At 42.8% G+C, this 27,768-nt stretch overlaps 1 protein-coding gene across 3 annotated transcripts in view; it reads left to right on the top strand.

Moving 5' to 3' along the window:
* Positions 1-27,768, top strand: part of frmd3 (FERM domain containing 3) — a 387,539-nt gene that overhangs the window by 245,131 nt on the left and 114,640 nt on the right. For all 3 annotated transcript variants that reach the window (XM_068028875.1, XM_068028873.1, XM_068028874.1), the window contains 2 exons: positions 6,411-6,474; positions 19,596-19,684. In XM_068028875.1, coding sequence (XP_067884976.1) covers positions 6,411-6,474; positions 19,596-19,684 — 153 coding nt within the window. The remainder of the gene's footprint in view (positions 1-6,410; positions 6,475-19,595; positions 19,685-27,768) is intronic.

The following is a 27,768-nucleotide window of genomic DNA, read 5'->3' as shown; positions in this document are numbered from 1 at the left end:
TTCTCTATGCTGTTTGCATTTTCCTAAGCAACTCTTGTAGCTTACATCAAGGCTTTTCAAACATTTCTGTGCAGCGATCCTCCTGTAAACATTGACACAATCCTTGGGTAAACACTATCCAAATGTCCAAGAGGCTGTTTCATTCTGCACACTTTTTTTGCAGATGGAGGTGATGGCAGGATAGGGGCAGCAAGCAAATGCTTAGGTTTCTAGCCCAAGGGCCACTTCTCTTGTTGAGGGGTTCTAGGTAGGTTCAGGAGGCATGGATGTAGAGGCTAGTTCTGGTCACCTAAGAACTGTCCCCAGTGTTACTACTTAAAAAAATGTGAGCACAATGATGATGCCATGGTTGCTTCCTGAATAGTGGCCATGATGATTCATGATGATGTTTCTGTGGGCAGATACCACCTGAACATTAATTGAACTGCAGACCATTTCTCTTCATGTAGGCCATGTGATTGGTATGAGGAGCCCACATAGGCACCATCTTCAATGCCTTGAACCTTCGAGAACTACACCATCCAGTGAAAGCTCTATGCCTGTCTAAATGATATCTTCTTTCCACAGGGAAAATGATAGTGGTGTGATCCCTTGCAGACATAGCATTGCCACATACTTGATGTATATGTGCACTATCAACTATTCAATATTGTAAATGTTTCCTGGGGTGACTTGGAAAGAACTCAGAGTGTGAAAGCTTTATGATGTGATAAGTTCATTTCTATGGGAGAGCCATCCCTGTTCCAGGTATTGTTTGCAGGTTATGGTACTGCTTTGTAGCAGCCTTTTGTGAAGCAGAGGCAGTGTACAAGTCTTTTCTGACAAGTCCAGGGAATGGATCCCAGGTAAGAACAGGTGAGTGCAAAATGCCTCAAGTATTGTTATGCTGCTGCATTTGTTGTCATGTCTTGAACCCATCTTCTTCATCTAAACCATGCAACATTATGGGAACTCTCAAAGCAACTACTATCCTCACTGCTTTGAATGGTGTGATTCAAATGGCAGCAACAAACAAGAATAACGAAAGACCTTCCCTTCATTTGGAAGAAAATAACCACAGATCAAAAATGGCAAACCAAGTAGCAAAATCAAATAATAAATGGAATAAAATGCAATTCTAAATGCAAAAAAAACCTTTTAATTCTAATTGTGATCTTCCTTTAAGAAATTTAATTAAGCAAACCATGTGCCAGGACTCTCGATGAGCCCAATTAATATGAGTTGGACATGTGCTGTGGGCATAGCCTCATGATATTCTGCTCGGGACCTAATTTTACTAAATATTCTATTTAAAGGAGGCTCACATTTTTTCGTTCTGGCCCCCTGAAATCACACCTCAAATTATCACATGAGATTTCAGTAGAAGGTTGCTAATTTCTTATTTCTATCTCTGTAAAACTTTGTAAAAATGAAACAATTATTAGGGTAAATTATGTATTTCTCACCAAATGTTGAAGAACATTAGATGTTTGCACATCATGCATAATTAAGGTAATAATAATCCCTGCTCTCAGCTCATCCTCATTCATGCCGTTGTTACCTCTAGACAAGCCACTCCTGGCTGGTCTCCTGCATTCTACTCTTCGTAAACTTGAGGTCATCCAAAACTCTGTTGCCTGTGTCTTAACTCGCACCAAGTCCCTTTTACCTATCACCCCTATACTCGCTGACCTACATTGGCTCCCGGTCAAGCAATGGCTTGATTTTAAAATTCTCATCCATGTTTTCAAATCCCTCCAAGGTCTCACCCTTCCCTATCTCTGTAATCTTCTCCAGCCCCACCACCCTCCAAAATATCTGCGCTCCTCTAATTCTGGCCTCTTGTGCATCCCTGATTTTAATCGCTCCACCAGTGATGGCCATGCCTTCAGTTACCAAGGCCCCAAGTTCTGGAATACCCTCCCTCCATCTCTCCACCGCACTTTCCTCCTCTAAGACATTTCTTAAAACCTACCTCTTTGACCAAGCTTTTGGTCATCTGACCTAATATCTCCTTTTGTGACTCGGTGTCATACTTTGTTTTATAATTCTCCTGTGAAGCACCTTGCGGCGTTTTATTACATTAAAGATGCGAGATAAATATAGTTGTTATTGTAGAGGTACATATCAGTATTGTAGGTAGCCCGTGTAAAGAAACTGAAAATTAGATTTTATAATAGAGAAATGAGGTATGTGTTATGAGATATTTTCCTTTGGTTATAGTTAGTCTGCTTTTGAAATAACCTGGCTAGTTATAATTACAGAATCATTGAATAGCCTATGCTGTAGCATTCTTTCCATCATGGCCACATTGGTGGTTTTTCTCTGTTTGAGCCATCTAATCTAATCTCATTCTTCTGCGTGGTCCCCATACCCTTTACTATTTTTTTCAAAAAGCAATCAAGTTGTTTGATTCCTTTACAGAATGTTCTAGCCTATTACCACAGAGTTCCGAAGTACAAGTTTGATCCTCACATTCCATGGATCTTCTGATGTCAGCATTGTTGCTGTGCAGAAGGGAAGTAAAATAAAAAGGTATTAGTCACGGCGCTATCCTTATTCAGCTTCTCACAGCTGGTTCAAGAGTGGCATTGGCATAAACCTGAGAGCAAGTTTTTGGCAAACCCTATCAAGTGCACATGGCTTGTGTTGCAGGAAAACAAGAATGTAAGAACTAGGAGCAGGAGTAGGCAATTCAGCCCCTCGAGCCTACTCCGCCATTCAATACGATCATGGCTGATCTCATCTCAGCCTCAACTCCACTTTCCTGCCCATTCTCCATAACCCTTCAACCCATTTCTAATTAACAATCTGTCTATCTCCTCCTTAAATTTACCCAATGTCCCGGCATCCACCGCACTCTGGGTAGTGAATTCCACAGATTCATGACCCTTTGACAGAAGTAATTTTTCCTCATCTCTGTTTTAAATCTGCTACCCCTTATCCTAAAACTATGACCTCTCATTCTAGATTGCCCCAGAAGAGGAAACATCCTCTCTATGTCTACTTTGTCAATCCTCTCAATCATCTTATATACCTCAATTAGCTCTCCACTCATTCTTCTAAACTCCAGAGAGTAAAGACCTAAACTGCTCAATCTCTCTTCATAAGACAAGCCCCTCCATCTCTGGAATCAATCTAGTGAACCTCCTCTGAACTGCCTCCAATGCAACTACATCCCTCCTCAAGTAAGGGGACTAAAACTGTACCCAATACTCCAGATGCGGTCTCACTAATGCCTTGTACAGTTGCAGCAACACTTCCCTACTTTTATACTCTATTCCTTTAGCAACAAATGCCAAAATTCCATTTGCCTTCCTTATCACCTGCTGTTCCTGCAAACTGGTTTTCTGCGATTCATGCACGAGGACACCCAGATCTCTCTGCACTGAAGCACTCTGAAGTTTCTCTCCATTTAGATAATAATTTGCCTTTCTATTCTTCCGACCAAAATGGATAACCTCACACTTATCCACATTAAAATTCATCTGCCAAATTTTGGCCCATTTATCTAATCTATCCATATCCATTTGTAAATTTCTTATTTCTTTATTGCAACTTACACCTGTTTTAGTGTCATCTGCAAATTTTGCTATTGTACCTTTTATCCTTGCATCCAAGTCATTTATATAGATTGTAAATAGTTGGGGCCTGAGGACTGAATCTTGTGGCACCCTGCTAGTTACATCTTGCCAACCAGAAAAAGATCCATTTATCCCGACTCTGTTTTCTGTTGGTTGGCCAATCCTCTATCCAAGCTAATAAATTGCCCCTAACCCCATGTGATCTTACCTTGTGTATTAACCTTTCGTGCGGCACCTTATCAAATGCCTTCTGGAAGTCCAGATATACGACATCTACAGGATCCCCATTCTCTACTTTGCTTGTTACAGCTTCAAAGAACTCTAGCAAATTAGTCAAACTTCATAAAACCATGCTGACTCTGATGGATTGCGTTTTGACTTTCTAAATGTCCTGTTATTACTTCCTTAATAATGGATTCTAACAATTTCCCAACGACAGATGTTAAACTAACTGGTCTATAGTTTCCTACTTTCTGCCTCCCTCCCTTTTTGAATAAGGGCGTTACATTAGCTTTTTTCCAATCCACTGGAACCTTTCCCGTATCCAGAGAATTTTGGAATATCATAACCAATGGATCCACTATCTCCACTGCCACTTCCTTTAAGACCCTAGGATGTAGGCCATCAGGCCCTGGGGACTTGTCTGCCTTCAATCCCAATAGTTTGCTCAGTACTTTTTCCCTAGTGAGGATGATTGTTCTAAGTTCTTCCCTTTCTATACCTCTGCATTACCTGGTACTATTGGGATGGTACTAGTGTCCTCCACCTTGAAAACTGAAGCAAAATACTGATTTCGTGACTCAGCCATTTCAGTGTTTCCTTCTATTAACTCCCCAGTCTCATCCTCCAAAGGACCAACGTTCTCTTTAACTACTTTCTTCCCTTTTATATACTTATAGAAGCTTTTGCTATCCGTTTTTATATTTTGTGCTAGTTTTCTTTCATAATTTACCCTTGTTCTTTTTATTACTTTTATAGTAACCCTTTGTTGATCTTTAAAAGTTTCCCAATCTTCCAGCCTGCCACTGGCCTTTGCAATATGGTATGCCTTAGTTTTTGTCTTTATGTTATCCTTAACTTCCTTGCTTAGCCATGGATGTTTTTTCCCCCTTTCTTCCTCTCTGGAATATATTTTAGTTGGGATAATTTGATTATCTCTTTAAACATCTGCCACTGCTCATCAACTGTCCTACCTTGTAGTCTTCCTGCCCAGTCCACTAGGGCCAAATCTGTCCTCGTGCCTAAGTAATTACCTTTGTTTAACTCCAGAATACTTGTGTGGGACTCCAGCTTCTCACCCTCAAACTGAAATTCTAGCATGCTATGATCACTTTTCCCTAGTGGATCCTTAACAATGAGATCATTAATTAATCCCACCTCATTACACAACACCACATCTAGAATAACCTGCTCCCTGGTTGGTTTCACAACATATTGCACCAAAAAACAATCTCTAATACATTCAATGAACTCTCCCTCAAGGCCAATTTGACTAATCCAGAAGGACCTGGACAAAATAGAGCGGTTTCATAAACATCCCATTAATATATGAAATAAAGACGAATGAAAGACTTTTACTTATATAGTCCCTTTTACATCTTCGGGATATCCCAAAGTATTTCACAGCCAATGAAGTACTTTGAAATGTGGGGCTCTTTTTTACCTCCTGAGTGCCAAAGCAAGCAGTGTGCCCATCCGGGAGTGATAGCAGGCAGGCTCGGACAATTTTAATAGCCAGCCGTCATTAGCATGGTGACTTACTGACCAAAAAGGCTGGGAAGTAGATGGGAGGTGGTTGCCTGGCTGTTGAAATAGAACAGCATAAGGTTGTCACTGGGGAACCAGGGAAACAGGTCACAGAATGATTAGATTAGATTAGATTAGAGATACAGCACTGAAACAGGCCCTTCAGCCCACCGAGTCTGTGCCAAACATCAACCACCCATTTATACTAATCCTACACTAATCCCATATTCCTACCAAACATCCCCACCTGTCCCTATATTTCCCTACCACCTACCTATACTAGTGACAATTTATAATGGCCAATTTACCTATCAACCTGCAAGTCTTTTGGCTTGTGGGAGGAAACCGGAGCACCCGGAGAAAACCCATGCAGACACAGGGAGAACTTGCAAACTCCACACAGGCAGTACCCAGAATTGAACCCGGGTCCCTGGAGCTGTGAGGCTGCGGTGCTAACCACTGCGCCACTGTGCCGCCCCTTTATACAAGTCAGTTAACCCTTCTAATAGTAATGATGTGAGGGCTAAAAGGGTTAAATTATGATGGCACGTTGCACAGCCAAGGCTTGTATTCCATGAATATTGAATATTCAAGGGTGATATAATTGAGCTGTTTAAGATGATTAAAGCATTTTATAGAGTAGGTATTTTTAATGAAACTATTTTTTCTGGTGGTAGAGTCCATGACAAGTGGGCATAACCTTAAAATTAAAGCTCAGGGGTGATGTCAGAAAACATTTCACACAGAGTTGTGGAACTTGGGAACTCTTTCCCCCAAAAAGCTATTGAGGCTAGGTTAATTGTAAATTTCTGAACTGAGATTGATAGATTTTTGTTCAGCAATGTATTAAGGCTTATGGAACCAAGTTAGGTATACAGAGTTAAGATACAGATCAAATGTAATTTAACTGAATGGCTGAACAGGCTCGAGGAGGTGAAGGACCTACTCCTGTTCCGATGTTCCTATTTGGGTTGTGATATATCTGCTAATATTTCCTATGAACTCATTATATTTTCACATTTTACATGTGTAGGAAGTAACACATTTTTGATTAACTTGACAGTGTTATCATTCTTCTCATCTCTTTTTTTTCTTTTCCAGGTCTGATGTCAGCAAATTGAAATTTGATGGAAAGACGTTTTGTGTCCATGGCATTCAGAAAGAGGTCAGATATTATTTTTGGTGTACACTACATGAAAAAGATGAACAAACATTCTAAAACTTTAAAGCCAGCTCACTCGCTAACAAACTTATCCTGTGCAAAATCCGCAAATGTGTCTCCTAGCATACACTACAAATGACATCATCATATTAATTCATGTTATATCTGTAAATATATGGTCATGTTTTTCTCCTTAAGGAATAATTATTAAAGTCTACCTGTTTCTGTACACCAAACTAATAGATGTATCTCAGTTTTCCCCTGTCGGTATCATGCCTGACAAATGTGATATCACCAGACGAAAACTGACACTGACACTCAGTGTATACCTGCACAAATTCTCATTTTTGCACTTCAGACAGTTAAGCAGCTGTTTAATCACCAGTACTTCCTGACAAACCATAGCTATAGCTATGCTATGAGAAAAGCAGAACGCTTTTTATCATGATCTCACAGCTTTGATATGCATCAGAAACAAGATAAGAACATAAAAACATAAGAAATTGGAGTAGGAGTAGGCCATTTGCCCTTTGAGCCTCCATAGCCATTCAACAAGACAACGGTTGATCTTCTACCTCAGCTCCACCTGCCTACACTATCCCTATATCCCTTAATTCCCTTAGCACCCAAAAATCTATTGACCTCTGCCTTGAATATACTCAGCGACTGAGCATCCACAGCTTTTTGGGGTACAGAACTCCAAAGAGTCACAACCCTTTGTTATGACTGACCACTCAAGACAAAGCCTCCAATCAAAATATATGATTCTGATTGCGATGGGAGAAACGCACTGTCAATTCAGTCCCGTCCCTCCACAGATCGCCTAACATATTATCACTTTAAACTTTCCAAATTAAAGAAATCCACAGCCAAATTGATTCATCTATTCACCCCTGAATGAGGCGAACCAAACCAGGTGCCTTTAGATCAACAAATTAATTGTTTATTAGAAAAAACTAAACTCTTAAACACTACTAAGATATAAACAACATTTAAAAAAAAGTAACAAAGGCCTTTCAGAATTATGCTCCTGCTGCAGTTGAATCTTCCAATGTGGAACAGTCCAAAATTGCTTGAAGTCTTCACAGCTGTCCGATGGGGAAAAAAAGGTTCTTCAACAGCAGGACAGCCAGTAGTCTAGTTCAGCAGTTGAAGTGATGCTCTTCTTCATTTCCAGTGATGAACACAGCAATTACTGTTCAGTAAAGTAATTGCTTGTTTTCTTTTAAGAAATTAATCTGGCTTGACTTTCAGAATTCTGAGAATATAATAAATAGGATTTAAACAGACAGAGGGAGAGCTCTCTTATTTCCTTCAGTATATGCTGGCAGACAGTCTGTGTGTCTGTGTCTGACAAAAGCCAATTTTTGAGCTAGTTTCAAAAATTAATCGCAACATTGTATATTTAACCTCAGTCTCTGAGTCGCTGTATCCAAGGCAACCAGGACGCATATTTTAAGCTGGTTGGTTCCCACTCTGTATGGTTGTATCTAATGGCAACCAGATTGCACCTTTTCTAATTCCTGAGGTTTGCTTGTTCTTAAACCAGTACTGATCCTTTACTGACTTAAAGACACACTGCATACCTCCCAAAGAAAACCCACCAGGATCATAACACCTTCGCTCCTGGCAGAATGAAACGCCATTTCCAAAATGTGTTTCATTACGATGTTAAAAAATACAAATTGACAAAAAACCACTAACACCTTTTTTCCCCGCATTTACAGATATACACTTTTTAAAATGGGAAGATTAAAGCAACAAGTTCCACAGAACATTTTCGGCTTTAAATTTTTCAAAGGTTGTCTCAATTAACCCATTTCAAATTTCCAAGCATAGTCTTCCAGTTGTTTTGTGTTTTCATTCCAAGTGTCCCTATTGTCCATCACCTCAGCCAGGTGAACTGCACAGCTAGGTGCACTGACCAATACTGGGTTCACTATTCTCTGAGAAGTTTCTTGAAATCCCCTTAACCTATGTGGCATCACTTGACACTGGAAAACCCTGTCTGGTGTAACAGAAACTGATTTTTTTCATACAGTGGGGTATCATAGGAATTTGACAGTATCCCTCCAACACATCTGCCTCGTTAAGACACATGGTGTTGCCCACTCTGTCCATACAGTCCTTTAAATGAGAATTTGGGTAGGAATATGCCTTCTTTACCGCAGTGACTTTTCTATAGTCTATGCAAGTTTGAGCCGACCCACCAGGTTTAGGTATCAAGCCCACCTGCGAATTCCAGCTGTCTTGACTAGGTTCAGCTAAGCTGCCCTTCAGCATGCATTGTACCTCGTCTTCCACCTGGGCCTGTCTGTCTGGATCTAAGTGGCAAGGGTGTTGTTTTAAAGGAATGGTTCCCTCTATACCCACATCATGTGTGGCTAAGGTTGTACATCCTGGCTTATCCCAACAAACTTTTTGAAATGCTGTGAAAACCCTGGTTAGGTCTTCATGCTGTGCTGCCTCTAAGGACAAAAGCATATTTTCTAATTTTCCTAGTGATTCTGTATTCGCTAATCGGACAGTTGGAGATTCAATCTGAGAATTTACGAAGGCCTCTTTCTGCCTCATCCTCACTATCCTTTTCCTTCTCAACAGTCCCGATTACCTGACATACCTGTACTGGCTTATCATCCTCCCTGCGGTAATATTGTTTGAGCATATTAATGTGATACAACCGGTGGTTCTTCCAGCGACTGGTGGTGTCAATCAAAAAATCTATCTTACTCACTCTTTTGATCACTCTATATGGGCCACCGAACCGTGTTTTTAATGGTTCTCCCTGTAATGGTAATAACACTAATACTTCATCCCCTGGTTTTATGGTAGGTTGTGGTTTTCCTACCATTTGACAGGTCTGGCATGTGCTACAAAATTGTCTCATATCCTTTGTAAGACCTGGCCAGTAATAAGATCATAATAAGAACTAGGAGCAGGAGTAGGCCGTCTCGAGCCATTCAATAAGATCATGGCTGATCTTTTCGTGGACTCAGATCCACTTACCCGCGCTCCCACCGTATCCCTTAATTCCTTTATTGTTCAAAAAGATATCTACCTTAGCTTTAAAGACGTTTACTGAAGAAGCGTCAACTACTTCACTGGGCAAGGAATTCCATAGATTAACAACCCTCTGGGTGAAGAAGTATCTTCTTAATTCAGTCCTAAATCTGCTCCCTCTAATCTTGAGGCTATGCCCTCTTGTCCTAGCTTCACCTGCCAGTGGAAACATCCTCTCTACTTGTATCTTATCTATTCCCTTCATAATTTTATATGTTTCTATAAGATCCCCCCTCATTCTTCTGAACTCCAATGAATATAATCCCAATCTACTCAGTCTCTCCTCATAAGCCAACCCCCTCAACTCCGGAATCAACCTAGTGAACCTCCTCTGCACCCTCTCCAGTGCCAGTATATCCTTTCTCAAGTAAGGAGACCAAAACTGCACACAGCACTCCAGGTGCGGCCTCACCAGTACCTTATACAGCTGCAACATAACCTCTCTGCTTTTAAACTCAATCCTTTTAGCAATGAAGGACAAAATTCCATTTGCCTTCCTAATTACTTGCTGTACCTGCAGACCAACCTTCTGCGATTCATGCACAAGGACACCCAGGTCCCTCTGCATAGCAGCATGCTGCAACTTTTTACCATTCAAGTAATAATCCTTTTTACTGTTACTCCTACCGAAATGAATGACTTCACATTTATTAACATTGTATTCCATCTGCCAGACCTTTGCCCACTCACTCAATGTATCTATGTTCCTCTGCAAAGTTTCACAGTCATCTGCACATTTTGCTCTGCCACTCATCTTAGTGTCATCTGCAAATTTTGACACCCTACACGTGGTCCCCAACTCCAAATCATCTATATAAATTGTAAATAATTGCGGTCCCAACACCGATCCCTGAGGCACACCACTAGTGACTGATTGCCACCCAGAATAGCACTCATTTATCCCCACTCTCTGCTTCCTGTTAGTCAACCAATCCTCTATCCATGCTAATACTTTACCCCGAACGCCATGCATCCTTATCTTATGCAGCAGCCTCTTGTGCGGCACCTTGTCGAAGGCCTTTTGGAAATCTAGGTACACCACATCCACTGGATCCCCATTGTCCACCTTGCTCGTAATGTCATCATAGAATTCCAAAAGATTTGTCAAGCATGACCTGCCCTTCATGAACCCATGCTGCGTCTGCCCAACGGGACAATTTCTATCGAGATGCCCTGCTATTTCTTCCTTGATAATAGACTCAAGCATCTTCCCCACTACAGAGGTTAAGCTAACCGGTCTATAATTCCCCATCTTTTGTCTACCTGCCTTTTTAAACAGTGGCGTCACATCTGCTGTTTTCCAATCAGCTGGGACTACCCCAGAGTCCAGCGAATTTTGGAAAATTACCGTCAGTGCACCTGCTATTTCTCCCGCCATCTCTTTTAGTACCCTGGGATGCATTCCATCAGGGCCAGGAGACTTATCAATCCTTAGCTCCATTAGCTTGCCCAACACTACCTCTTCCGTAATAATGATTGTTTCCAGGTCCTCACCTACTTTCATCTCTTTGTCAATTACTGGCATGTTATTAATGTCCTCCACTGTGAAGACCGATACAAAATACCTGTTCAATGCCTCGGCCATTTCATCATATCCCATAACTAAATTCCCCTTCTCATCCTCTAAAGGACCAACGTTGGCTTATGCATGATTTGGTCTTACAAATTCCCCTATGTCCTGCAAAAGGAATGTTGTGTGCTAACCTTAATAATCCTTGTCGATATTTAGGTAGTACCACTATCTGTTCAAAAACTGACCCGTCTTTGTTGGCAGTTCTATGAGGTGGTCTCCATTTCCTCCTCAAAACCCCGTTTGCCATATAATAGCCTTCTGGAACTCCTTTCGCTTCAGCTTCTGACAGAACCGTCTGTGTTATTCGGTATATCTCTGGATCAGCTTGCTGTGCTGCAATGATAGATGATCTGTTAAACATCCAATTTGGATTATCTAAATCCCCAAATAAGCTTTCAGATACTTGGCTATCTATTTGTGGTGCCCCTTTTACCTCTGACAATAGATCCTGTTTAGCCATTGCTCGGGTGTCTACACATGCAGGAATTATTCCCGGAACTTGTTCCTGTAATTACTCAGTTTCCTTAACTTCACTTGAATCCTCTGTAATTATAGGAGAAACTGATACTTTTGATCCAGCCAAATCATTTCCTAGGAGTAGATCAATTCCCTTTACTGGCATACTGTGGACAACACCTACAGTTACCATCCCAGATATTAAGTCACTCTCTAGGCGTACTTTATACAAAGGTGCGGATATATATTCCCCGCCACTTCCATCAACTAAAACTTTAGCGTTCAAGGCGCTGCCTGGTGGAAACCTTGTATCTTTTCCCAGCAAGAGTGTTTGGGTTGCGTCTGTGTCCGAGGGTAATGATAGGTTTTCCTGCTTCAGGATATGGAGTTACTCTCCCCTTTGACAAAAATTCATTATAACTGTCAGGTTTTTTTTCTTAACCTCTGCACTCCTTTTAGTTTTAGTATTTAGTTTCACAGCTGTCATTAAAGCTATAGCCTGGTCTGCTATACTCTCAGTCAGAGTCTTTTCCTCTGCACTAGCTTTATGTACCCCAACAAGTCCTATGGGTTTACCTCGCAATTTCCAGCACTCTGAACGAAGATGACCTGTTTTGTTGCAATGATAACACTTTGGCTTGCGAACCTCACTTCTACCCTCAGCATCTTCCTTTCTGACCTGAGGAGGTGATCCTGGGGCATTCTCAGCTGTTCCTTCTTGTCCCCGGCTACTTGCTTTCCTTTCAGTCTCCCACTTTCTTCCTTCTTGAGTTTATGGGAGTGACGGACAAAATATGTTGGCTTAGTTACAAGCTCAATATCATCAGCAATCTCTGCTGCTTGCTTAGCTTTTAGAACTTTCAGGTTATATGAGTTCTCACTACTGACGGAATGGAGTTTTTAAACTCTTTTAAGAGAATCAATTCTCGAAGGTTCTCATATGTGGTTTCTATCTTTAATGCCCATTTCCAACGGTCAAAAGTAATTTGCTTCACCCTCTCAAATTCTAAATATGTCTGCCCAGCCAATCTCCATAAGTTCCTAAACTTCTGACGGTAAGCTTCAGGGACTAACTCATAGGCAGCGAGAATAGCCTTTTTTGCCATCTCATAATCTGCAGAAGCCTCTTCAGGAAGCATGACATAAGCTTCATGAGCTCAGCCTACCAGCCTGCCCTGCATAAGCAGTGTCCAGCTTTCTTTCGACCATTTCATCTGTTTGGCTGTTTTTTCAAAAGATATGAAAATGCCTCTATGTCCCTTTCCTTGAACGTAGGAAGAGCCTGTATAAATTTAAACAACTTCTCACTGGGTCCTGATCTAAATTCAGATTGTTCCTGACCCCTTTGTCTTAGTTCTATCTCTTTTAGCCTAAATTCCCTCTCTTCTCTTTCACTTTCTCTCCGAAATGTTCTCTCTTTCTCCATTTCATCCAATTCAAGTTTTCTTATTGCTATTGCTTTTTCTTTTCCTCTTTCAAGTTTTTTCGTTTCTAACTAAATCCTAGCCAATGCCACTGCATCACTCTCGGACCTACTACTTTCTTGTCTCTCATTCCCTTTCTTGTTCCTCATATTGCCCTTCAGCAGCAGCATCATCATCTTCTACTAATTCCAGATGTTCGGCTATAATGTCAATTACCTCTGCGTTTTTGGCACCAAATTTCAAATCCAACCCCAATTTTGCTGCCGATTCTTTTAAGTTGTTCTTAGTTAAAGTTATCAAGTCACTCAGGGAAACATTCTGCTTTCCCAAAAACTCTGCTGCAACCACTAATGCCAATACAATGATATAGACTGTACCCTATTATACAAGAGACCTGGTTCTTTTATTTTATTTGTAATTGGTGTTAGATTTAGCCCCCAACAATCAAGTTTCCAATTGCTATGATCCCAGACTTGAGAGATATTTAAATATGTTATCTCAGAGATGAGTAATTAATATGGTTCCAAATGCGAGTGCTCCAAATTAGTCTGATTCTGAACCCAGATGCAAGCCACCTAATTAAATATGATTCAATCACGAGCGAGCCCCCCAATTTAATATGTTACGACCAACCGCTCAACACAAAGCCCCCAATCAAAATATATGATTCTGATTGCGGTGGGAGAAATGCACTGTCAATTCAGTCCTGTCCCTCTACAGATTGCCTAACATATCACTTTAAACTTTCCAAATTAAAGAAATCCACAACCAAATTGATTCATCTATTAACCCCTAAATGAGGAGAACCAAACCAGGTGTCTTTAGATCAACAAATGAACTGTTTATTAGAAAAAACTAAACTCTTAAACACAATTAAGATATAAGCAATATTTTTTTAAAAAGCAACAAAGTCCTTTCAGATTTATGCTCCTGCCGAAGTGGAATCTTCCAATGTGGAACAGTCCAAAGTTGCTTGAAGTCCTCACAGCCATCTGATGGGAAAAAATGGTTCTTCAACAGCAGGACAGCCAGTAGTTTAGTTCAGCAGTTGAAGTGATGCTCTTCTTCATTTCCAGCAATGAACACAGCAATTACAGTTCAGTAGTTAAAGTAATTGATTATTTTCTTTTAAGAAATTAATCTGGCTTGACTTTTCAGAATTCTGAGAATATAATAAATAGGGTTTAAACAGACAGAGGGAGAGCTCTCTTATTTCCTTCAGTATATGCTGGCAGACAGTCTGTGTGTCTGTATCTGTCAAAAGCCAGTTTTTTAGCTAGTTTCAATAATTAATCACAACATTGTATATTTAACCTCAGTCTCTGAGTCGCTGTATCCAGGATGCACATTTTAAGCTGGTTGGTTCCCACTCTGTGTGGTTGTATCCAACGGCAACCAGAATGCGCCTTCTCTAACTCCCGAAGATTGCTTGTTCTTAAAGCAGTACTGATCCTTTACTGACTTAAAGCCACACTGCATACTTCCTGGAAAAAAACCACCAGGATCATAACACTTTGCATGAAGAAATTTCTCCTCATCTCAGTCCTAAATGGCTGACCCCCATTCCAATACTGTTACCCTGTGTTTTAGATTCACCAGCCAGGGAAAACATTTTCTCAGCATTTACCTCTCAAGCCCCTGAAGAATTTTATACATTGCAATTAGATCACCTCACATTCTTCTAAACTCCAGGGAATATAGACCTAGTCTACTCGATCTCTTCTCATTGGAAAATCCCCTCATCTCAGGAAACAGTCTAGTGAACCTTTGTTGCAGTCTCCATAGGGAAAGTACGCCCATCCTTTGGTAAGGAGACCAAAAACCTCACACAGTACTCCTAGTGTGGCCTCACCAATGTCCTGTATAATTGTAGTAAGACTTCTTTAGTCTTATAATCCGATCTCATTGTAACAAAAGCTAATATACCCTTTGCTTTCCTAATTGCTTGCTGTACCTGCATGCAACCTTTCTGTACAAGGACAACCAGCTCCCTCTGAATGCAAATATTTCCTAGTCTCTCACCATTCAAAAAATCCTCTGCTTTTTTTATTTTTTTCTACCAAAGTGGATAACTTCACAGTTTGTCGCTTTGCATTTCATCTACCATGTTCTTACCAACTCATCCAACCTGTCTATATCCCCTTGCAACTTCTTTGAGTCTTCCTCATCTCTTACTTTCCGACTTAACTTTGTTTCGTCAGCAAATGTGGATACATTATACTCAATCCTCTCATCGAAGTCATTAATATAGATTGTAAATAACTGAGGCCTAAGTACTTGTGGTATCCTGCTAGTTACAGCCTACCAACTGCAAAATGTCTCATTTATTCTGACTCTCTGCTTTCTATCCATTAACCAATCCTCAATCTATGCTGATATATTACCCTCAATCCCATTATTCCCATTTTTGTCTAATAACCTCTAGTGTGGCACCTTATCAAATGCTTTTTGAAAATCCAAATACATTACATTCACTAGTTCCCCCTTATCTATCCTACTAGTTATATCCTCAAAAAACTCTAGCGGATTTGTCAAGCACCATTTCCCTTTCATAAATCTGAATTGACTCTGTTTTATCATATTATGTATTTCTAAGTGTCCTGTTACCATGTCCCTAATAATAGATTCTAGCATTTTGCCTACAAATGATGTTAGGCTAACTGGCCCATAGTTCCCAATTACTCTATTCCTCCTTTCTTAAATAACGGGGTTATGTTTGCTCCCTTCCAATCCTTGGGAACTGTTCTAGAATCTAAGAAATTCTGTAAGATCAAAAGCAATGCATCTACTATCTCTGCCGCTACCTTTTTTAAAACCCTGGGATGTAGGCTGTCGAGTCCAGGGGATTTGTCACCACTTAGTCCCATTAATTTCTCTAGTACTGTTTCTTTACTGATACTGATTTCTTTAAGTTCCTCACTCTCGCTAGACCCTTGGCTGCCCATTATTTCCAGAATGTTTTTTGTGTCTTCTACTGTGAAGTCAGATACAAAGTACTTGTTTAATGTCTTTATTCCCCATTAGAATTTCCACTGTCTCTGCCTCTAATGGGCCCACGTTTACTTTCACGAATCTCTTCCTGTTTGCATACCTCTAGAAACGTTTACAATCTGTTTTTATTTGTCTTGCTAGTCTACTCTCAGATTCTCTTTTCTCTTTCCTTATCACTTTCTTGGTCCTCCTTTTGCTGAATTCTAAAATCCTCCTAATCTTCAGGCTTACTATTTTTATAAGCCTCCTCCTTTGATCTGATACTATCTTGTTGGCCATGGTAGGGTCACTTTCTCTTTGGAGTTTTTTGTGCCTTAACAGAATGTATATTTGTTGCAAATTATGTAATAATTATTTAAATCTTAACCATTGCTTGTCTACCATCATATCTTTTAATGAGTTTCCCAATCTACCCTAGCCAGCTTGGCCCTCATACCAACGTAGTTTGTTTTTAGATTTAAGACCCTTGTTTCACATTAAATATGTCCTCAGTTCATCAGCAATTTTTTTTAAAAAAAGGATACTTTAAGACTCTGCTGCCCAAGTGATGTGACTGACTCAGATTTGGATCTATGATTAGTATTAAGATTTCTGTATCTGTCAACAAACCAGACTCCTGAAATGGTTCACTGCAGTGTTGAAAATAATGATCTGCTCTAGAGAATCAGCACTTCAAAGCATGGCCATGTTTAAAGTTGAAGTTCCAGTGAAGAAAGTAGAATGTGGGACTGTAACATTAGCTGATTACTGTGGTAATCAGATTCAAGGGAGAGGCAGAGCAGGCTGTGGATATCAAGTAACAGGATCATATTTGGATGTGATGAAGCCCCAGGTAGTCAAATCTCATTGCTAAACTGCCTGCTTGCACATGGAAGAATGGCATCTTTAGTTAGCTATTGGAGGGTAATATGTGAAACCCTTCCACAGCATGAGCTGGGTCTTCCGGAAAGGCAAAGAGAAAATTGAGAAATGTTTAAAACAAGACTTGATGCAATTTTGCAATGCCAGTATCAAGCATTTTGCACTTGATACATTTCTTTCATCTTGATCTTTGTATGAAAAGTAGGCATCTAGGTATCCACAGAACAAGGCACAGAATCTAGATAAATTCACCAGAACCAAAGCACTGTGATCTGAGTGCAGTGGGGACATGATGGGGTAAGTTTTAAAAAATCCTTTAAACCCTGTGTGACTGAAATAGTCTTTAAAGCAGCATTATTAACACAGCAATTTTAGACTCAGAACAAAAAGAAACAGATGTATGAAATAGTTTATTTTCAAAAAAGATATGCAAAGCAACCTAGCAAAAGGTTTGAACTTACATAATTCAGTACTTGCTGGGAGTCCTTTTGCAGCCACAATGTGATCTTTCAGATCTGGAAACATCAGGAATTTCCTTATGCAGAGCTAGTAAAACAAAATAAAACTAAAATAAAAATAACATTTAAAATTCAACAAATTTCCAGTGCTTTATTCAAATCTACTTGCATTTAATTTGCAGCCACATGATAGTTTTAAATGTGGCTCATTTAACATATTGACTTCTGATAATAATAGAGTTCCTAGTAATTAATTCAGTGCCTTTAATTTGTATCCATGACCTTCAGCAAGAATTGATTTTTCTTGTGATTTTTGCTCTCTGGTTATACAGAATATTATTGCGCAGCAACATTAATAAATTCTCTGATTATGCAGACTGGCCCATCTGTCAATTTAAATGTCGACTCCGGTAGATAAGTGATCCAGTTATATTAGTGCCAATCAGCACTGACAGTTGCTATACATAATGAACTCTACATGCTTTTCAGCAGTTAGCTTGTAAACCACAATCTGGTAATGCAGTGATTCATATTGTAGTCATTTTTTTGTGTTATGATAACCAGAGTTCACATTTCTTTAATACATAATTTTGTAGCTTATGGCCAACATTTTGATTCAGTTTTTTAGTTGTTTACAGCAGTTGTAGTAGAATCCTTTATAATGGGGACTGTGTTGCGTAATATTGCATTTGTTCAAAATGTGGTGCCACATATCAGGAGACTACAAATTTGCACCCACCTACTTCCCAATCTTTACATCCCGTTAAGAGGAGGTATTGAGTTGAGGCCAAAGAGGAATGGAAACATGCCTGGGACTGCTTTCTTGCAATTCTTGTCCGTTATCTATAGAATAGTATTGCTGCAGAGATGCCAACAATGAAAATGTAAAAAAACTGAAATTCAAGTCCCTTTAAAATTGCATCCAGGACGTGATTATATTCCAGCGATGGGGGTTCCGGCAGATTGCCAGAAGGCGGGGGAAGAACCTGCCTTGGCCCTTCATCGAGCCCCTGTTGCAATCAAACGGTGGTCAGTCAATTAACTGTCCGCCATTGGGAACGCTGTCACTTTAAGGGAGGAGCGCCTGCCTCCAGAGCTGCGGCCAATTGGTGGGCCAGCAGCTCTGTAGTACCAACAGCACCACTGTGAATGGTGGCCACTGCTGGTACTCAAGGAGGCCTGCGGTACTGAAGATGTTGGAGACCCCGGGACAGGTGAGTGGGGTCGGGGTCACCAGGGCCTGTTTTACTGGCCCTGGAATTGCGGGGGGTAGGAGGGTCTTCCTGGGAGGAGGGGGGGGGGGGGTGGGGGCGGCAAGGATGGTGGCCATCACCGCTGGGGGTGGGGGGGGCCCCTCTGGAGGCCATGGATTGCTCCCAAAGGATGGAACCCTCCCCAACCCCGCTCGGAGGCTGCCAGGTCTCACCTGGTGGCGTCTCCACAAGGCAGCAGGTCCCTCCGTCCTCCACAAAATAGGAGTGGAGGTGGGAAGAGGCTAAGTGACATTTGGCCACTTAAGGGCCTCAATTGGCAAGGGCCTCAATTGACAAGGGTTGTGAAGGCTGTCCTTGGCCTTCCCTGCCCTGGACAAAATGGCAGGGGGCCCAAGCAACAGCAGGAATGGAAACTCTTGCCATTTTGTTTGCTGCCCCCTGCCCCCGCCCCCCCCCCCCCCCCACCACTCCCCCACCTCAGTTCTCTTTTCTAAGGGCAGGATAAAATCCTGCCCACTGTTTCCATTGGCAGTAGAGGGACTGACACCAAGGCCTGGATTTTCAACCCCTGCCAGGGGTGGGATTGGAGGCAGGCGAATCTAAAAATGGCCCTGTCGGCCATTAAGAGCCTCCATCTTGAAGCGCCCTCTCTCTTACTTACTTTCCATTACAGCCTGCTGCATCTTTCAAGCTGGAAGGCCTCTGTTTAGCCCGCCAGCTTCGAGAGCCTGCCCACCCTCCTGAATTGGACGGCAAACTTTTCTCCAAGCCATTAATCAGCCACTCCGTGGAAAATCACAGGTGAGTGACTTGATTGAATTTAGTCACCCTGGCAGGGGACCTGCCAATGGGCCCAAAAGCTGGGTGGAGGGGTGCAGTGGTGTCCCCACTTTCGCAGTCTGCGGGGCCCAGGGCCCACAAATGAAGAATGATCACTTTATAAGTGCCCTGGAAAATGGATATGTTGAAGCTAGACGTGTGGTGTTAGCTTTTAACAGAGTTAGACCAAAACAAATGTACATTTTAACGTTTTATTATATATATTTTCAGACATCAATTTAATAGTGTCTTTCATTTACATTATCAGAAGAAAACTGTGCTGACCTACCATACATCAACCCCAGCTGCTTGCAAGCATCTTTGGAAGTGTGGTGTAGAGAACCAAGCTTTTTACAAGTGAGTTTGTCATTAGTGAGATGATTTTATGCAAAACTGATGAATGTGCTATAAAAACAGAAAATGCTGGAAATACTCAGCAGGTCTGGCAGCATCTGTGAAGAAAGAAACAGAGTTAATGTTTCAGGACTGTGACCTTTCATCGCCAATGCCATTCTTCATATTTCCCTGTAAATACTAATTACTCCAATGCAGGTGGTGTGGGCAGTTTCCTAGGTTACTCCATTGTAATAAAGGGACTTCAGCCATGCTGGCTGAAATTGTAAATGGTGCCTGTTGCTCAGGCATTGTCTCCCTCCCTTTCCAAACCATCACCCCCTCCCCTTTCTGAAGATGCATACCCATGACTCTCAACATCCCCCTGCCATGCGCTCACCGGCTATCACACCATCTCAAATTTCCCTGTCCTCTTTCAGGTCCTTGAATTTGCTGTTGCCTCCCAGATCTGTACTCATCTATGTCACAACTCCTTGTTAAAACCGCTCCAATCAGGTTTCTGCACCTTCCACAGCACCGAATTGTGTCTAACCAAAGTCATAAACAACATCTTTGTGACTGTGACCATGGTACATTATCCATCCTCATCCTGAACAACCTCTTTTCAATCTTTGACACAGTTGATTACACTATTCTCCCCCGATGCTTCTCCTGTGTTGTTCAGCTCCATAGGACATCCCTGGCCTGGTTTCACTCACATCGATCTGAGAGCATCTCCAGCAACGACTTCTCTTCCCACCCTCGCATTTTGACCTGCCCAATCGCTCAGGCATCTAATATTTTCCACCTCCTTTTTTCATCCACGTGCTGTCCCTCGGCAACTTGCATCTGTACGTTGATGACACTCAGCTACTTCTTCAACACCTCTTGTGACCTGTCCACTGCTGCTATGCTGTCCTATTTCTTGTCTGACATCCAGTTCTTTATAAGCCAGAAATTACTCCAGTTAAACATTGAGACGATCAAAGCCACCATCCTCAGTCCCACCACAAACTCCATCTTGATATAAAATAACGGCGGCTTGTTTTTCTAAATTAAAGGAACTATATCAATTCACGTTGTTGTCGTCCTTGTATAAGTTAGCAGAAAGTAACAGCTCTGCAACTAATGTGATTGGTGCTGAGAGCCTCCAGTAGTGTCTTCTGACTGATCTGATTAGTTCATTTTGACAGACACCAATCCCAGTAATAAAGTGAAATGTTGACCTACTCAGCAGGTCTGGCAGCATCTGTGAAGAAAGAAACAGAATTAATGTTTCAGGACTGTGACCTTTCATCGCCAATGCCATCCTTCATATTTCCCTGTAAATACTAATTACTCTAATGCAGGTGGTGTGGGCAGTTTCCTAGGTTACTCCATTGTAATAAAGGGACTTCAGCCAGCATGGCAGACAAGCTGACACAGGGAGGCCAGTTATAACCAGGGGTGGGATAGGCATGTGGGGGGCTGGAAACAGGCAGTACACCAGTTATAAATGAAGCGAGGCCCATCTGATTTTAACGGCTCGGCCTCATTTAATATTTTGTATCTGTCTCCTACACAAAGCCGCCGGGAAAGACATCAAGGCTAGTGAGTGGGAATGGGATTGAGGTAGGATCAGGATGCTGCTGGGGTATGAGAAAGATAAAGTGATGCTGGGTGGGAACAGAATGACCTTGGGCTGGTAAATCAATTCACTCAATTTGAAGCCCTCCGACACACCATTCCTGCCTAGTGAGGAGTGGGGATTAAAACTGACCATTAACTTAAATAGCTGATCTTTGACATGTATAATGAGATATTTCAAAATCATTTTAATAATTAAGAGAGCAATATCCAGAATGATTATTTTCCATCCCTGTTTCTGCATTTAGATGAATGGTAATTATAGCACTTTTTACATAAATCGCTTCGTGGAACTCTAAGTAATACCTTTGAAGAACACACTTTTTGGCCGCAAAATTCAACTCCTTAGTGTCTGATTTTTCGGCGATACGAGTGCCATTTTACCTCCAAAATAGCATCCTTGGCATGCATGGCCACTGGATACCATTTTGATGAGGGTGTTGGCGCCTGCACAGGGAACTTCTGATGGAAGTATGCAGAGTATGCAGATCGTGATGTCAGTCAGTGTGTAATGCTGATTTGATGGCAACGCAGCCATTTTGTAGTTCAACACGCCATTTAATGCCCTCTCTTAACCTCGCACAGCTGAACATGTGTTCAGCAGTAGTGTCATGCAGGCACCCACCTGCCAAGAATGAGGCATATTAATTTCACCACATGGACATTAAATTTCAAATTGCTGCTGGGAAAAAGAGAAGGCCTATTACAAGGGCTGCCAGACTGGCTGGAAAGATATTTTTTGCATATTGACAGATGGTACTTGAAAGGACAAAGGGGCTATTCCCTGCTCCAATTTAACCCAGAATGGACCTTTGATCACCAGGTATTGTGTGGAGAGGAGACATTCCAAGGTCTGCGAGGACAAGACAATCCACGAGGGCCAGGACTGATTAGGCCAGCTGGTCACATGACTAACTGGCTGTTGCAGGATTTTTTGAACTCGCCACAGAGAATTTGAACTCAGAAAGCTGTTTGCTCTTGGGCTGAGAAGACCTGTCTTCTGCCTGCTCACATCTCTTTCTCACGGAATTGAAAACCACTGAAGACACATGAACCCCAAGAGGGAAAAGTCTCCTACAGTGAACAAGGTTTAAGAAGAATATGGGGCCCAAACAAAAAGCAAGATCAACCTACAAAAGGACTCTGTAGTGAGCTCAAAGAACCGTAACAAACCCTTCAGATATTGCCTCAAACCTTTCCACTATTTTTTCTTCTCTTTTCTGTCTCTATTTGCATGTGTGTATCATATATGCATGTTAGCATGGGGCACGGTGTGTATCCGTAGGCGTTAACCGAATCAGAGATTTTAGTTTAAGTTTAATAAATTTCACTTCTTTAAACCTAAGAAAGCCTGTGCACATTTCTTTGCCTTATAATTGGAAAGGGGTGAACAAGGCTGCACCAAGTGGGGAGCCCAAAAAATGGTGTGTTAAAAATTAAACCCTGTTACAGTAAGACTAGTTGAAGGCTGAGAGGGACCCCTAGACCCCTTTCTTACCTGGTCGTAACAAGTAGGAAAGACCCTTTAGTAGTGATATTTAAACAATTTTCAGGTTTAGTTGCTGATTGATGTCTGGCTGTTTCTGTGGCAATTCGCTGTGCCATCTGCATTTGACCCACCATGACAAACCAGAGCTTGGCTACTGGGCGACAAGGAATATCCTTTGACAATTTGACTCATGGCTCCAGTGCGCAACCCTCACACAAGTGGGAAGCATACATACACGGAAAGCCATGCTGCCTCGTGAAATGTGATATAGCGGACCATTTGGGGTGCTTAAACAACGCTTCTGCTACCTGGAACACTCTGAAGGAGCCTGAGTGCTCATCAGAACACTTATCAAAATTCGTGGTGGTCTGCTGCATGCAACACCACCTTGCCATTATAAGGACGCAGTCTTTGCCATCAACTCTACAGTGGCCAGCTGAGGAGGAGGAGGAGGACAAGGAAGAGGAAAGGAGAAGAAACAAACACAACCCCTTTCTGACCAGACTGTCCGTGATTGATTCATTTGGCTGCAATACCAGTAAATGCAACCCACTTCCCGATTCACCAAGAGTCCCACATCTTGCCTTCCCTCTGTTTATTGGCCATTACGGCGTCTGCTTGGCCACAATGCTAAAATAAAAGACAACACAAAATAAACATTCCAAACTCAATTTATAAATCAAACCATCCCATATTGCATACAAAATTTCTTTGCCTCATAATTGGAAAGCGGTGAGCAAGGATTCACCAAGGGGGAGCTCAAAACATGGTGTCCACAGTCATGAGGCAACAATCTGAACTTGCATGGTAGTAAGCCGAGCTTGCGTGTGAGCAATCTGAGCTTCTTAGGGCAGCAGGCTGACCCTGCATGACTTCAGCAGTCTGAGCTTCCAGTTTTTTTTTAATTCATTCATGGAATGTAGGCATCACTGGCCAGGCCAGCATTTATTGCCCATCCCTAATTGCCCTTGAGAAGGTGGTGGTGAGCTGCCTTCTTGAACCGCTGCAGTCCATTTGGGGTAGGTATACCCACAGTGCTGTTAGGAAGGGAGTTCCAGGATTTTGACTCAGCGACAGTGAAGGAACGGCGGCGATATAGTTCCAAGTCAGGATGGTGTGTGACTTGGAGGGAAACTTGCAGGTGGTGGTGTTCCCATGTATTTGCTGCCCTTGTCCTTCTAGTTGGTAGAGGGTTTGGAAGGTGCTGTCTAAGGAGCCTTGGTGCATTGCTGCAGTGCATCTTGTAGATGGGACACACTGCTGCCACTGTGCGTTGGTGGTGGAGGGAGTGAATGTTTGTAGATGGGGTGCCAATCAAGCGGGCTGCTTTGTCCTGGATGGTGTCGAGCTTCTTGAGTGTTGTTGGAGCTGCACCCATCCAGGCAAGTGGAGAGTATTCCATCACACTCCTGACCTGTGCCTTGTGGATGGTGGACAGGCTTTGAGGAGTCAGGAGGTGAGTTACTCGCCTCAGGATTCCTAGCCTCTGACCTGCACTTGTAGCCACGGTATTTATATGGCTACTCCAGTTCAGTTTCTGGTCAATGGTAGCCCCTAGGATGTTGATAGTGGGGGATTCAGCGATGGTAATGCCGTTGAATGTCAAGTGGAGATGGTTAGATTCTCTCTTGTTGGATATAGTCATTGCCTGGCACTTGTGTGGTGCAAATGTTACTTGCCACTTATCAGCCCAAGCCTGGATATTGTCCAGGTCTTGCTGCATTTCTACACAGACTGCTTCAGTATCTGAGGAGTCACGAATGGTGCTGAACATTGTGCAATCATCAGCGAACATCCCCACTTCTGACCTTATGATTGAAGGAAGGTCATTGATGAAGCAGCTGAAGATGGTTGGGCCTAGGACACTACCCTGAGAAACTCCTGCAGTGATGTCCTGGAGCTCAGATGATTGACCTCTAACAACCACAACCATCTTTCTTTGCACTCGGTATGACTCCAGCCTGCGGCGGGTTTTCCCCTTGATTCCCATTGACCTCAGTTTTGCTAGGGCTCCTTGATGCCATACTCGGTCAAATGCTGCCTTGATGTCAAGGGCAGTCACTCTCACCTCACCTCTTGAATTCAGCTCTTTTGTCCATGTTTGAACCAAGGCTGTAATGATGTCAGGAGCTGAGTGGCCCTGGCGGAACCCAAACTGAGCATCACTGAGCAGGTTATTGCTAAGCAAGTGCCGCTTGATGGCACTGTAGATGACACCTTCCATCACTTTACTGATGATTGAGAGTAGGCTGATGGGGCGGTAATTGGCCGGGTTCGACTTGTCCTGCTTTTTGTGTACTGGACGTACCTGGGCAATTTTCCACATTGCCGGGTAGATGCCAGTGTTGTAGCTGTACTGGAACAGCTTGGCTCGGGGCGCGGCACGTTCTGGAGCACAGGTCTTCAGTACTATTGCCGGAATATTGTCAGAGCCCGTAGCCTTTGCAGTATCCAGTGCCTTCAGTCGTTTCTTGATATCAAGCGGAGTGAATCGAATTGGCTGAAGTCTGGCATCTGTGATGCTGGGGACTTCAGGAGGGGCCGAGATGGATCATCAACTCGGCACCTCTGGCTGAAGATTGTTGCAAATGCTTCAGTCTTATCTTTCGCACTGATGTGCTGGGCTCCCCCATCATTGAGGATGGGGATATTTGTGGAGCCACTTCCTCCAGTTAGTTGTGAAATTGTCCACCAACATTCACAGATGGATGTGGCAGGACTGCAGAGCTTAGATCTGATCCATTGGTTATGGGATCGCTTAGCTCTGTCTATCGCATGCTGCTTACGCAGTTTGGCATGCAAGTAGTCCTGGGTTGTAGCTTCACCAGGTTGACACCTCATTTTGAGGTATGCCTGGTGCTGCTCCTGGCATGCCCTCCTGCACTCTTCATTGAACCAGGGTTGGTCTCCTGGCTTGATGGTGATGGTAGAGTGGGGGATATGCTGGGCCATGAGGTTACAGATTGTGGTTGAGTACAATTCTGCTGCTGCTGATGGCCCACAGCGCCTCATGGATGGCCAGTTTTGCATTGCTAGATCTGTTCGAAATCTATCCCATTTAGCACGGTGATAGTGCCACACAACACGATAGACAGTATCCTCAATGTGAAGGCAGGACTTCGTCTCCACAAGGACTATGCGGTGGTCACTCCTACCAATACTGCCATGGACAGAAGCATCTGCGGCCGGCAGATTGGTGAGGACGAGGTCAAGTATGTTTTTCCCTCGTGTTGGCTCCCCCACCACCTGCCGCAGACCCAGTCTAGCAGCTATGTCCTTTAGTACTCGGCCAGCTCGGTAACACAGTAGTGTTGCTACCAAGCCACTCTTGGTGATGGACATTGAAGTCCCCCACCCAGAGTACATTTTGTGCCCTTGCCACCCTCAGTGCTTCCTCCAAGTGGTGCTCAACAGGGAGGAGTACTGAGACATCAGCTGAGGGAGGGCGGTAAGTGGTAATCAGTAGGAGGTTACCTTGCCCATGTTTGACCTGATGCCATTAGACTTCTTGGGGTCCGGGTGCGATGTTGAGGACTCCCAGGGCAACTCCCTCCCTACTGTATACCACAGTGCCACCACCTCTGCCTGGTCTGTTCTGCCGGTGGGACAGGACATACCCAGGGATAGTGATTGCAGTGTCTGGGACATTGTAAGGTATGATTCCGTGAGTATGACTATGTCAGGCTGTTGCTTGACTAGTCTGTGGGACAGCTCTCCCAACTTTGACACAAGCTCCCAGATGTTTGTAAGGAGGACATTGCAGGGTCGACAGGGCTGGGTTTTCCCTTGTCGTTTCCGGTACCTTGGTCGATGCCAGGTGATCCGTCCGGTTTCATTCCTTTTTATTGACTTCGTAGCGGTTAGGTACAACTGAGTGGCTTGCTAGGCCATTTCAGAGGGCATGTAAGAGTTAAGCACATTGCTGTGGGTCTGGAGTCACATGTAGGCCAGACCAGGTAAGGAGAGCAGATTTCCTTCCCTAAAGGACATTAGTGAACCAGATGGGTATTTACATCAATTGACAATGGTTTCATGGCTATCATTAGACTAGCTTTTAATTCCAGATTTGTTAATTAAATTCAAATTCCACCTTCTGCTGTGGTGGGATTCGAACCCATGTCCCCAATCAATACCCTGGGTCTCTGGGTTACTAGTCCAGTGATAATACCACTACGCCACCGCCTACCCGTTCAGCACCCAAATGTTCGGTGGCTTCTCCTTGTGCTGCAATGGAAGCTAAGGCATCGACTATCAGACACTGCTTCATGGTAAGTTCCACAAGTGTGCTAATGGAGTCAGCCACCATGTCCACACTGGAAAGGATGGACTCCAAGCTCTGCGCAAAGCGCTGTGCCAAGCTTGTGTAGTTTGTGCTGGACTCCTCTATGCCCTTTGACATTGACCGCAGTCTTTCTGGCAGACCTGCCAATGTAGTAAGTATTTCGTTCTGTGTACCCATCAGCCGCCTTCTATAGGCCATCCTGTTGAAGTCCTCATCTGAGTCCTCTACAGCATAACTCATGTCTGACCTCACCCTCTGCCAAGCTGACATCTGGGCTCCCCTTGTTCCCTGCCCCAGTGCAAGCCAGTTGTGCTTGGTATCTCACCATGTGCAAATGCTGCCTCTAAGCTATCAACAATAACAGTTTGTATATATTTAGCACCTTTAATGTAATGAAACATTCCAAGGCGCTTCACTGAGGCATTATAAAACCAAACATTACACTGAGCCACCTAAGGAGATAATAGGGCAGGTGACCAAAAATGTGGTCAAAGTGGTTGGTTTTAAGGAGTGTCTTAAAGAAGGAAAGTGAGGTGTAGATGTGTAGGAAGAAAATTCCAGAGGATAGGGCCTAGGCAGCTGAAGGCATGGCCACCAATGGTGGAGCGATTGAAATTGGGGATAAGCATGAGGACAGAATTAGAGTTATGTGTGGTGTGCTATGACCGAGGTGGGAGGAGTGCACTGTTTATTCTCGTCCCACTTCTCCAC

Source organism: Heterodontus francisci, chromosome 4 (assembly GCF_036365525.1).
Source record: "Heterodontus francisci isolate sHetFra1 chromosome 4, sHetFra1.hap1, whole genome shotgun sequence".
Taxonomy (NCBI): domain Eukaryota; kingdom Metazoa; phylum Chordata; class Chondrichthyes; order Heterodontiformes; family Heterodontidae; genus Heterodontus; species Heterodontus francisci.
The sequence above is the reverse complement of the archived record's forward strand: the minus strand, read 5'-3'. Positions and strand labels throughout refer to the sequence as shown.